General features: G+C 35.8%; 1 protein-coding gene across 2 annotated transcripts in view; it reads right to left on the reverse strand.

Moving 5' to 3' along the window:
- Positions 1–129: 129 nt before the first annotated feature.
- INTS6 (integrator complex subunit 6) overlaps positions 130–12,766 on the reverse strand; it is a 39,209-nt gene continuing 26,572 nt past the window's right edge. Inside the window, exons 9-19 of one of the 2 annotated variants that reach the window (XM_054651591.2) lie at positions 10,080–10,232; positions 9,812–9,944; positions 9,226–9,320; positions 8,725–8,835; positions 6,939–7,154; positions 6,704–6,830; positions 5,337–5,479; positions 4,533–4,767; positions 3,413–3,784; positions 2,872–2,965; positions 130–711 (exon numbers count right to left, since the gene is read on the reverse strand). In XM_054651591.2, the coding sequence (XP_054507566.2) occupies positions 618–711; positions 2,872–2,965; positions 3,413–3,784; positions 4,533–4,767; positions 5,337–5,479; positions 6,704–6,830; positions 6,939–7,154; positions 8,725–8,835; positions 9,226–9,320; positions 9,812–9,944; positions 10,080–10,232 (1,773 nt within the window). In that variant the 3' untranslated portion in view covers positions 130–617. The remainder of the gene's footprint in view (positions 712–2,871; positions 2,966–3,412; positions 3,785–4,532; positions 4,768–5,336; positions 5,480–6,703; positions 6,831–6,938; positions 7,155–8,724; positions 8,836–9,225; positions 9,321–9,811; positions 9,945–10,079; positions 10,233–12,766) is intronic. The other variant, XM_077173715.1, reaches the window with a different exon arrangement.

Consider the following 12,766-nt stretch of genomic DNA (forward strand, 5'->3'; position numbering starts at 1 on the left):
TGATTAAGAGCAGAACATCCAGTGATACAAACCCACTGTTCAGTCTTTAACACTGACAACAGAACACAAGCTCTGGAAAGGGAAGGCAAAACAAATAATTTCGATAAAAACTATACTCAAACCTACACAAAGATTAAAATAGAGATTTTATTGATGGAATAACAAAAGTGCTTTTCTTAAATATTTTTCAAAATACATTTATACAACTTACAATAATATATCCAAAATAACTGTATATACAAAATATTACCTTGTTTAATGTATGTGCTTTTTACTTTTTGAAAATTACAAAGCAACTTTTTGGCAAAGTTCAACCTTAAGAGGTGATAGTTTTGAAGGTTAGATTAAGAAAAATAGAACCCGAGGGCAAGTGACACTTATGTCCATGACAAGCAAGAAGTTCTCAATTTAGTTAAATAAAAATGTTTTTGTGGTATTTTTCACATTACAAAAATAACAGAAGTGAAGAAAAAAAAAGGATGATTGATACTTCTCATCATTTTATTGAGCAGCTTCTCATTCTTTCAGGTACAGGAACTTGAGATAAGAGTGCATGTCAAAAATGAATGCAAGTAAGAACAGCAGTGCCCTGCTGTGGTTCTCCCATGTGCAGTTTCTTAGCTGCTCTTGATATGGTTGACCTGATTGGATCTGCGATGGATTTCTTCCAGAAAACTCTCAAGCTGTTCTATCAGCATTCGTTTTTTAAACCTGGATTTAAAAGAAAGCATTACAACGGATACACAGAGTAATACATGAAACATCACTGACAAAACTTTAACTGAACTCTGGAAACTTCAGTTATTACTTCAGGAGCAGGGCATGATGAGGTATACACATACCTTATTTGTATACATACACCGTCTCCTAACATTCTCCTAAACCACTAACTTGCTTTTCCATTTGCTGAATACAAAACTACATTTACAAGAGTTTATTGTAGCTGAACATCACTCAGCTACCTCAGAAATCCAGGAAAAAGACAGTTAAAGAGTTTGTTGCTTCCAGAAGTGAAGTTCTGAAGTACAGAAATAAAATATACATCAAAAGAACTATAATCCTAAAGTTGGCAAACAGCTTTTAGGGATTATTTGCATGCCTTCATGATGCATTCACCCAAGTTAACAAAGCTGGTACTGGTGGAGGAACAGCCATTACACAGTGCAAAGCAGATTTCCTGACAAACAACACAAGTTAAAACTTTGAGAAAGAAATTAAAGGAAAATACAGGCATCCAAACTCCATACCTCTGGAGTCTCTGCAGCTCTATTCCAATCAGTTGTATAAATTTGATCAGTAGGCCATTCTGTCACCTCTGTTTACACCCCTATCTCAGGAAGTACAACTCCTAGCTGTTTCCAGCCAAACCCTCCCCCTTGCAACATTTCTGCACTTCTGAGAAGCCACTTCTGACCAATGCTTTGGTAGCCATATGTGTGTTCAAAGACAAGCAGCAATGAAAATATTTTGAACTATATCCCAAGTTCAGTCCTGTGACTTCACTACACCCCAGCAGAAGCCTCTAGTTCCAGTCAGGCATCCTGGTCCATGCCCTTGGCTCACAGAGACATGATACCTCTCCTGATTTCCAGATCACAAGCCTCTCACAATCCCTGATGCATCCAAGAGCAACACTCAACCACTGCCAAATTTTGTAGAATTGTCAACTAAAGATAGCTGGAATAAAGAGACTGTGTAAGAGAAATTAGAGTTACAGGTCATCTTAAAAGCCTAATTTTACAGCACAAAAATTCCAACCCCACTAAGGGCTGCCACAAACTCCAAGAGTAACAGTATTGTTATGGTGAGTATTGTTATGGTGTGCTGTGACAGTGAGGAAGAACATTTGGACCATACAGAACAACTCTGACAGGCAATGTAAAAATCAAGCAAAAGCACAATACAGCAATGGTTGCTATAGGAAAAGTACATTCTACATAAATTTACATGCCCCACTGAGCTGGCAATAGAAGGCTGGAGGATCTGTATCAATGTCCAACAAGCAGCATACCTTGAGAGGCATGGTTTTCTTCTAAAATTATTTTGGTTTTAATAATGAAATTTGCTTACTGCCACAGGAAAAGAGCTGACCACTACAAAACATATTAGAGAATAAGAAGCAGCTACTCTTTGAGGTTTCCAAAGTAAGCCTCAAAGTTCTGGTTATATTTACAATCCCTGCAAGATCCTGGAATTGCTCATTCCCTGCAACTCAAACACTATTGGTTCTAATACATTTTTCCTTTTTTCCCTCTCAGTAAGCATGTAGAAAGCTAAGTATGGACAGTCTAAAGATACTGTAAGGAACAGTTTCTACCTGGATGAAAAACACAGGGTTTAAATCCTTATCAAGTCACTCTTCTTCAGAGAAAAGCCACCTCCATTTCCAAAGTCTCAGACAGGACTACGCTATCTCTGAATGAAGTATGCTGAAGAGTAGAGACATATCTTTATGAGCATACCTGAACTTAAAAACTATTTTTAGGACAAGATTTTGAGCTGATGCTGTTTCTGAAAACCTAATTCCAAGTAACTGGCAGCTCCATTACATTTTCAAATTAGCAGCACACTCACCTGAACTTTAACTGGAATTATTTTTTTAAAGTTACCTTCTCTTTCTATACCATTGTCCATCTACATTTACAGGGATTTGGCAGTTACAGTTGCCAACATCTTTAAGCCAAAATCCAAGGGAAAAAGGTAAGCTTTTACAAACAACACCTCAAAAAGCTTATGCTTTTCTGCTCTTTCATGGGGAATTATTTACTTGCAGTGCAAAGCATTGTTTCAAACAATTGCATGATTGTCCAGCAATTATACATGGCACAACATGATGCAGTTTTGTAAGAATAATACAATCCTGTTACCTACCTTGAAGCTTCTTTTATAACATTCTGTAAAAATATCAGTCGGGTTTGTAAGCTTCCTTGCACATGCTTCAGCAAAAAGAAGATTCTTTCATATTCTTAAATGTCAAGAGAACAGAAACACCAGTTATTTAAAAGATGCCTACACAGATATCTGTTTTAATAGATCTGAGTGAAATGCAACATTCAATGTTTGTAAACTTTTAAGCTGTACCTCCTATCAAGTGGAGCAAGAACATCTTATTTAATGAGAAAAAATATTAAAAAGTACATGATATTGTACCTTAGGATATTACTAACACCTATCAAGTTAATTCCAGTATTGATATAAAAAACATTACTTTCATGAACACTGATAAGTATAGCAATGTTTTAATAGACTCCTACAGTAAGTTTTTAGCAGAGGTTTTAAAACAAATCTTTTCAGCTTTAAATTTAATTTTGCTTCAGTCTCATGGTCCAGTACACTTCTAAAATAGTGATCTAACATGAATTCTTTGTTTAACTTTCATGCCAATTATCTGAAAGAAATTCAGTATACTTACTCCTTCCTGGTTTTCGGATCTCTTTCATAATTTGTGCTCTTAGCTCTATATTAATCTCTCTGGAACTCCTGCAGTGCACTGTTTTTTTCCCTTTGCTAGGTGAAGACATTGTCAAGTTCTCTTCTGGACTTTGCTCTTTACTACCTGATTCCTCGTGATTCTCCAAAAACCCATCAACATTCAAATTATTCCCTAAATGTTCATGGCCTACATCCTCTGTAGGAGCTGTTGGTCGATCCAAGGAATTGAATGGTGAAGAGGACAGTGAAAACTCTGAATCCACAGCATTTGGGAAAACATCTGATGAAAGGGGATCTGTACTGTGATTCTCAATGACATCATCAACTCCAACTTCATTATTTGTTTCCAATGCTGAAAAAAACAAAAATTACACTTGCTAGGTTTAAATTCCTTATCATTTCATACAAGTGAATGAGCCAGATCAGCATTAGACTCTTAAAACTATGCTCCAGCTCACAGAGTGCACCGTACATGCCAGTCATAAGAAAGCTTGTTTGTGGATTATAACATTGAGCCTGTCACTATCTCCTGGCAATTAATGACTTTCAAAAAAAAAAAATCACAGGTATATTATTTGTATAAAAAAGGAAATTACTATGTGGACTACCAACAAAAGAAAAACTACCTGTAAAGAATGATTTTATGACATGGTGTCTTTCTCCCTTTAAATCAAACTAACCAAATTTACCTAACCAGTGAATAAGAGTTATACAGCCCCTCAGCTTCACACTCAGGAAGTGATTTCACTGCTCAAGAGCAAAATTCAAACTAACTTCATGCTGTGATAACTTCATGCTGTGATACTTCTAGAGTATCTAAATTTCCAGGCAAAGGAAGAAAACTCTTCTCATTGTCTACACTGTCTCCTCAGGAGAGAGGAAATGCATTGTTTACACTTAGAAGTTAATATGGAAGACTTCCATCCAAAGGACTATATGAACTCTGTAATTAGCCCCAGACACACATTTAAGTACTTTATTTTCAAGAGGGGGGGATAAAATTGCCATATTTCACAAATTAACCAGCAGGTTTTTTTACACAAATAAGCTTTTTCAGATAAATTAAAAACAAACTTTAAAGACTTCGAAGATTCACTTACTTTTGTGAATAGCAATGGGTTTAATAAGGTCAGGCTGTGCTTGTGCAATTGGTGTTGGGGGCCCTTTTCCTCCAATGTGGTTATTGACAACTGGAAGAGTTGGTGGTCGCCCTCTGAGCAGGGGGGACATACAACGTCGTCTTTTTGGAATCCCTTGCATATTTGGTTCTCCAGGTCTTTTATGTTTATTCTGAGGTCCTGATACAAATTCATCTGCTTCATCTATCATCATTCCCTGAAATTAATTTAACAGGAAGAATTCTTAAGCTTCACACCAAAACCACGTAACATAAGGTACAATAAATGCTCTGACATTACACTAATGTTTAGCATGTGTAAGAGTTACATACAACATGCCATTATGTTTGGAATTCCAAATTGTCAACCAAGACCAGATAAATGTGCTTAAGGCCCTTATCCAGCAGTCTGCCAGGTAAGGTAGGGGAGTGGGCCACCAAACTGCCTTTTCAGTAGTTGCAAAAGACTCACATATTTAATACAAGGCCTCTAAATGTTACTGGCAGTTTGGTCAATTCTAAGAGATTTGGATAAAAGAGACAGCCAAGACACTCAACTTTGAGACAAATATTTCAGTTATAATACAATTTAGAGACATAATACTGATTTCCCAATAAAGGATGCCCTCCATAAGATACTACTGATCAAAGAACAACTGAGGCAGTTTGCAGCCATTTCTTTTACAAGTATTTGAAAGGGTGTCTCCCACAGACCACTCAAAGAACAACATAGGCAGTAACAGACACACAAAAGCACATGTTTTAAAAAGCTTTACAGAAAAGTCACCTTTTTGTCCAATTTGAATGGATTGCCAAATGTATGAAGCCTTCGTGGTTGATCAGGATCAAGTTCTCGGAGTGGAGAAGGAATTTGTTTTAGATACTCCTGGTAGTTTCCCATTTGTGCTATAGGTACACTGTGAACTTGATCTGTTATAACAGAGGAGTTAATTAATACACAGTACTGCTCACATTATGAGAATTTAGTCTATACCCATTTCATATCTCCAGTGTTCAGACTTATGATATGCATTAACAAAACAGGTGTACAAAGCTCACCATTTTTCTTGCCTAACTGGTATTTATAACACTTCAGGGGACTTGCTCAAAAGAATCAGTACATGTCTTGAGGATTTATCATTTTGACAACAAATAAGCCAAAGGTGTCATGCACAGACGTTAGTTTTCCAATGTGTCCCAACTTTACAACAGAGCAATGGATGGAAAAACAGACTAGGAATAAATTAGAACTAAAACGTTACTACAAACAAAAGATATTTTAAAGCAAAGGAGGAATACCATGCTGCACACAGCTTTTACATAATTTTGTCCAATTTTAGCAATCCAAAACTTAATTGTCAAGGCCAGCATTTCCCCAGAGCAAGGGTGACTTTTGATCACTGTAAATCAACAAACTCTTAAAAAACCATAGGAGCTGACTTTAAACTTGTTCTAGTTTTAGAATTGCCAAGCCTTGATCTGGAAAAAAATACAAAAAAAAATCCTAAGATGAGTTAATCCTCCTCCCTGAAGAACAACTACTCTGACAAAGTGATAATGTAATGTGGAATGTACAGATGTTAATCTGACCTAAGTAGTGGCACCACTAACGCAGCACAAGCTTTCACTTGCATTGCCCTTCTCAATCTGTTTATTTCAACATCTTTGGTTAAATGCCACAAAGCAGTTCCAGAAGACACAGGAAAAAAGGTAAAGGAATAAATTAGTGACTACTGAACCATTTGCTGTTGGCTCAACAGGCAAAAACAATCACAGTGGCAGCATCCAGTGAGCTAGCTTACTTTCCCACTGCTCATAATCCACTTCTACCGAGAGAGATCATAATGTTCAGAACTGGCCTTTGATTTTATCAGATACATCCATGAAAGTCAGGAAAAACAGTGAACAAAGAACCTTCTGTAAACGCCCAAGTCCCCTCACATGGTCCTAAGGATAAAGCAGTGAATCAGCAATCTTCTGTTCTCACCGTTTTTTCTTCCAATAAGGTAAGGATAAAGCATATTAAAAAAAAATCCATGCAGTTTAATGCCAAGAGCAGACATCCACCAAGTTTTAAAGAACTACATTATTTGTTACATTGTTTTTTAGCAATGATCACACCACAGGCAGACAAAATATAAATTGTTATCTAACCTTCATCTTGTCCTTTGAGGAACTTGCAAGTACTCTTCAATAAATTAGATCTCATTCGTGTTAACTGATCCAAAAGATTTCTTCTGGGTATGTCATAAGCATTTCTAAATGTCTGAGGTTTCAAATCCTATGGTTCCAGTAAATGAAATTCCAATTAATGCCACGTAAGAAACAATATCTAGCATTTCAATGGAAGTATATTGAAAATAACAACATTACACACAGTGGTGCTTACCTTATTCAGCAAAGCTATTTGGAACCCAGCATACTCCTTCATATTGAGGTCTAGAGGTCTATGAGGAATTTCCCCAGTAATCCCCTGTAGCAGATGTTGAAAATCGTTCCTATGTGCCATAGACAGGTTGTGTGATCTGCTTCTGACCTTAATTCCAGTCTCTTGCGCTACCTTTTTGCCTACAGAGCCAATGACTCTATCGGACTCTATTTTGGCCTTAATTTGAAATAAATAAATAAATAAAATTGACAATATGCTCTTAAAAGGATTAGTCAGACTTATTCATTTTAAATTCCTACCTACAAGATTCAACAAAGTGCTAACACACTATGATGACCATAACCAGGCTGAGTGCTTAAGGAGTGCTTAATACATAACCACTTAATGCCTACTACAGTTTTAAATATAGTGAACAGTTTTCTGCATATTTCTCCTCTGCTGCCCATTAGAGTATCTAAGCACCAATATGCATGCAATGCTTTTATTTTCATAAAATGCCATCATTTGACCAGTAATTCTCTGCAGATCTATCTGTACTCGTATGCTGTTCAGCTGTTCCTGTAGAGAACAGTCACAACTCACAAGACTGATTTTCCCACAACAGTAGTTGCAATCAGTCACTCAATCGTATCAACTTTTTTAAAGCTCAATTCAAATGGTCACAACATTTAAAAATCTGAAATATATGAAAATAACCAACTGGTTGACCAGACAGACCTAGCCCCCAATATTATGTTAGATTTGTACCAAAATTAAACGTGTTCATAAATGCCAGCGTTTTGACAGAATACAGTGAAAAGAGCCAAAAAGAATTTAGTAATACAACTGCCAATTTTGGTTTTGCAATTCCACATAAATTTATAGACTACTCAAAAATTTGAGTATGTATTGAGAATACTGAGTCTTTACTGGCAGGGCCTGTCAGAAGTTACAAAAGCTTTAACTACAATTTGCAGTGCATGTCATTTAATCTTAGAGGAGTCCAAGATGTCTAGGCTGAGACATCAGTTCACAGATTAGTGAGCAATATGACTACAATTTAACAGGATATGCTCTAGACTTTAAGACATTTGCTTCTTCAAATAATCATTTATGTTTTAAGAAAAAGCAGGTCCATAAAACTCATTACCTAAGTTACAAGTACTTGGCACTACTGTTCCTTGAAGTTTCAAGTTTACTTTTTTTTATCTTGAACGCAAAGCTAAACATGCACAGTTCAAAAGTGGAGGTAGCAGGGCAGAAATGCTTTAGCTGGTGCAGGAGCCTAGTCAAAGATTCAGGCACTATTCTGAACAGTCAGCAATTTCAAGCAGTCACTTGACATTTCTACATCTGTATCATTATTAGATATTCTGTTATGCCAGTTATCTTATTTACTGAACACTTTCCACTTCATACCACAAGTCAAAGAAAGAACACTTTGATTCTGATGCATCAAGCACAAATCCCTATTTCCTGAAAAACACTAACACATCTTCAAAGACAACATTGTTTTTTTGGACAAAAGTATGTTAACACTCTGCTAAGTGAAAATGCTCCTTAAATAGGAAAAAACCTCAACTTGTACTTCCTATCTGTCTCTATGTAGTTCAGTTTATAAAGGCTGTATTTAAATGTTGCATTTTCCTTCAGTTGAAAAACCAAAATTATTTTTTGGTAATTGCTTATGGCAAAGTATTAACTTGATATTTCTGCTCTTTTTTCCTACAAAGCCACTGAACTTGAGTATTTTAAGATTATCCTGCTATTAGAGAAAGTTTTTACTGGTCTTTTGCTTCAACATTACCTGCTGACTCAACTTTTTGAGATATGAAATGACACTGTAACTAAGTCCATATTCCACATTGTCAGCTATAAGGTTTGGTGCTCCCATCATTCTCACAGCTTTCTTCAAAGGCTGAAACATGGAATATATTGCATGGTCATATTTAACTTTATACATACTTCAATTAACTGTACCCATTTCAAATAGAACCTGAGGTTCTGAAAGTTCAAAAAGAACAACAACAAAAAAAGACACTCAGGGCATCATTTTTTGTTGTTTTAAAATAGTTCAATTAATACACAATCAGTTAACAAAAATATCATTTATATGCCCAGTCCCAGTGTATTATTAAATTAAGAAAATTCATGTCTCAAGCCTCCCACAGGACTCCAGTGAAAACACTCACTATGTATGAAGTTTAACTATTCTCTCTTAAATTAATACTGATTCTACTTAAAATAGAGACTACATCCATAGTGGAAAGACAACTATAATCCAGAAATTTTAACACAGTCATCTTACCCCAAGATAATAAGGAGGCATTGTCTTCAAATAGCTTTCAAATGACTGACGCCATTTCAGCGTAGGCTTTGCCTTGTGTACTTTAAACAAGTCATCTAATGGTTATAAAAAAAGCAAAGCAAAACAAAATGAAAGGCATGTCTAGATAGCATTGCATCTTTTTTTTCCCTAAAAAATAAAATTCTAGTTAAAGAAACTCTTGAAGAAATGCAAATTCCTCCATGATTAAATTACTATCTACAAATCAACATATATACAACTAAGCCAAGCACATACAAGATTAACGCTGCAGCCAAAAATAGAACCTGATAAATTATCAAATTTAATTGGTATTGAGACAACAGATTAAGAAAAATATCTCTTAATGAAAGTGAGATCAAAACATATATGCAAATGATGATTGAGAAATCATCTTACACACTGAGTCTGAGTCATGAAGACCAGACAATTGGAGACAAGTGAAGCTACTGATTGTACCTTTCTCCAGGTATTATTAATACTGGCATTAACTGCAGTAATCTATTTAGATTATATCAATGTTTCAATTACCTACCACATAAGCAAATTTGTATGAAGTGGTATTTACCTAGCAGTGGAAGCAGGACTGGGTAATTGTAAGGCATCACAAATAAATTCACACAATTCAGCGCTGTACTAGCTTTCAAGTAACCAAAAGGATGACCAAGTTCACTGTATTTTGCACTATTGCTCACATACACCTGCAATAAAACACATTACATTGGATTTACGTTCCAAGTATTGTGTTCTGAGACTTTACATTCTATTTGATTATAGAATAAGATATATGAAAAACAGCGTTCCATAGACTTCAATTCAGCATGCATTCCACTTGCCTGCCAGCAGGTCTGAGGGGATTTTCTTTCCAGGATAAACTGGGTCAGTGGTGAAGGTTCTAATTCATATTTATCAAAAGGCAGTTTGTCAATGACCATCGGTTCACAGTCAGTACAGGAAAATTTCACCACAGGATGAGACGTGCGAGGTGGCTAAACAAAGTATTCCACTGTTAATAAGGCTGCACAACAATTAAAATACATTTGTGCTATGACAACTGAAGCAATACAGATTCTTTGAAAACACATGTATTTAGGGAACCTACTCAATACAGGATTCATTTACTGTTAATGAGTCCTAAGCAATTTATGATGTTAGCACTGTCTTATTCTGAAGGAATCTTGTTTTCTAAATAAACAACAATTACTTCACATAGTAAGTCTAGAGCAATACGCAACTAAGACTTCTTGCATTTACCCAAAAGCTGAACAAATGGGAGTAAGTCCTAGTGGGGACAAAAAACATCCTCAGTGCTACTCGAGGACATGTCCATTTTCATTCCCTACAGAAGCAAGTGCTGTACTTCTGCATTTGCTGACTTTGCCAGGAGCTTTTCCTTCTTGGCAAATTTAACAGCTACAAAATTCAAACAATTATAAAGATCAAGAGTAGAGTGAATTCAGAAAAAAACAAACCTTAAAAACTCACATTTTAACTAGGCCTGAGAAAAAAAAATATTTCAATTCCAGAAATTTCAGTGTTTGGATTTTTTAAATCTTTTTACTAATCACAGGAAAAAGGCCTTTGTGTTTCAAGTTTCAACTGTAAGTTAACAACTTGAAATTTCTTTTGCCAAAAGGGTGAGCGGATTTTCAATGTGATGAAAATTGGAGCTGTACACTTTCCATTGAAGGGAGGAATATAAGCTGTTGTACTTAATCTGAGCCTTTCCCCAAGGCCACTAGAATCTGAGTAAGAGCTCAATTGGGAAGCCTCCTTCCATTTACTCTATTTCCAAAAAAGCAACTCACAAATACACAAGATGAAGCAGAGAAACAAAAGGTCTCTCGGACCATCATACCACTTCACATTGAAAGCAATTCTTTTATGTCTAAGCTCTAGACTCTCCATTTTAAGATAAGCCACCCAAACAAGTTATCTGCCAAGAGAGCTGGTCTTGCTTTGAGTGTCTCTACCCTGAGGAAGGTGGGCTCTCCAACTGGACACCAAACAGGAGGCCCAACCAAATGGACAAAGAACAGCTCTTCAAAGAATATGACTAATAAATAGTTGTGGTGGAGTTTCTGACCAAGCCACCAAGGTCAGACTATGAAAAAAAAGGCTGCAAAAGAAATTGACTACTCAGACTTGAGAAGTTCAATAATCCTTTGCTGGACAGCAGACCTATTTTTACCTCTGAGCAGCTGAAGCAGCCATTTACATGTTGATCTGCCAGCATAATTATTAGCAGACTTTCATATACATTTAAGAAAGCCTTAATGGTGTCATTAGCCACAGTTCTCATGATAGCACTGTTTGAGACCACTCCACTGTAGATCAGGTAACAGGCAGGCAAAGTCAAGTATTCAACTATGAACTCTTAGGCAGACAAGATATGCTACATACACACACACTGATTACAACATATGCTGTGTTTGAACACTACTGTTAGAACAGTACTGAAATACAAGTCTTGAAATGCTATCAGCAACTTAGCTCCCCAACACTGCATGAGAAAGGTACAACTCAGAACTTCAATTGATGTCAGCAAGAATTCAGCTGTACATGACAGTACTTTATAGTTATGAGAGTTATACACACTACAACAGAAAAAAATCTCATCTTTTTGCCATTTGAGTAAGTCAACTTCAGGCTTTTCATAGATTTCATTCAACAACTCTTCACTTGGCAAGATCTATTTTATCAATCTTGATTAAGATCTGGAATAGCAAACTGTACAGACTCTACACAGCAAATGGAGGCAGATATGCTACTGACAGCGATGATAAAGAATACACAGGATCAGCTTTCCTACAAAACAGCCTTCAAATATTCACTACATAATGACATCTTGGTTTTTTAAATGACTACAGAAAATCTACTTTTATTAATATATGCTTTCAGTTCAGAAGGACATCCATAGCCTTTAATCAATGTGGTCACAGCTGCCAAATACATCCAAACCTGTAAATATGACTAAAATTTCATAATCACTCCTCAAAAAACTGGATTTCAAACAACTTCATCTGTTTTATAACCAAGAGATAAAATTTATAAGAAGTTCAGTGAGTATTAGTCAGCACATCCATTTCATATCAAAAACCCAGAAGAATTCATCAGAAGTCATCATGAAATGTAGGTAACCATTACACAACTGCAGTATTTCTACTTTAATGATTTCAAGTATAAACAGAAACACAAAAATGCATTATACTATACTAATGACTAGTTCTCAGACAAAAAAGCAGTGGCATATATTCTTTTGTGAAAAAGAAACAAATTAATCCTTAATAATTTAAAAGCTGAGGTTTTCTCAGTTTGGATAAATTGAAGTTGTGGCTATACTGCACAATAGCAGACAAAATTATATTCACTTGGTAGAATGAAAGTAGAACTACCACAGCGATTCAAGTTGTCAAGATCATACTATCTTTTATTAATAACCTCTACAAGGCAATAGAATTTGATAGGCTTTTACCAAGTGCCACCATTTGATATTTAACAGGATTCAAACAAACACTTACAT

Source organism: Agelaius phoeniceus, chromosome 2 (assembly GCF_051311805.1).
Source record: "Agelaius phoeniceus isolate bAgePho1 chromosome 2, bAgePho1.hap1, whole genome shotgun sequence".
In the NCBI taxonomy this organism is placed as follows: domain Eukaryota; kingdom Metazoa; phylum Chordata; class Aves; order Passeriformes; family Icteridae; genus Agelaius; species Agelaius phoeniceus.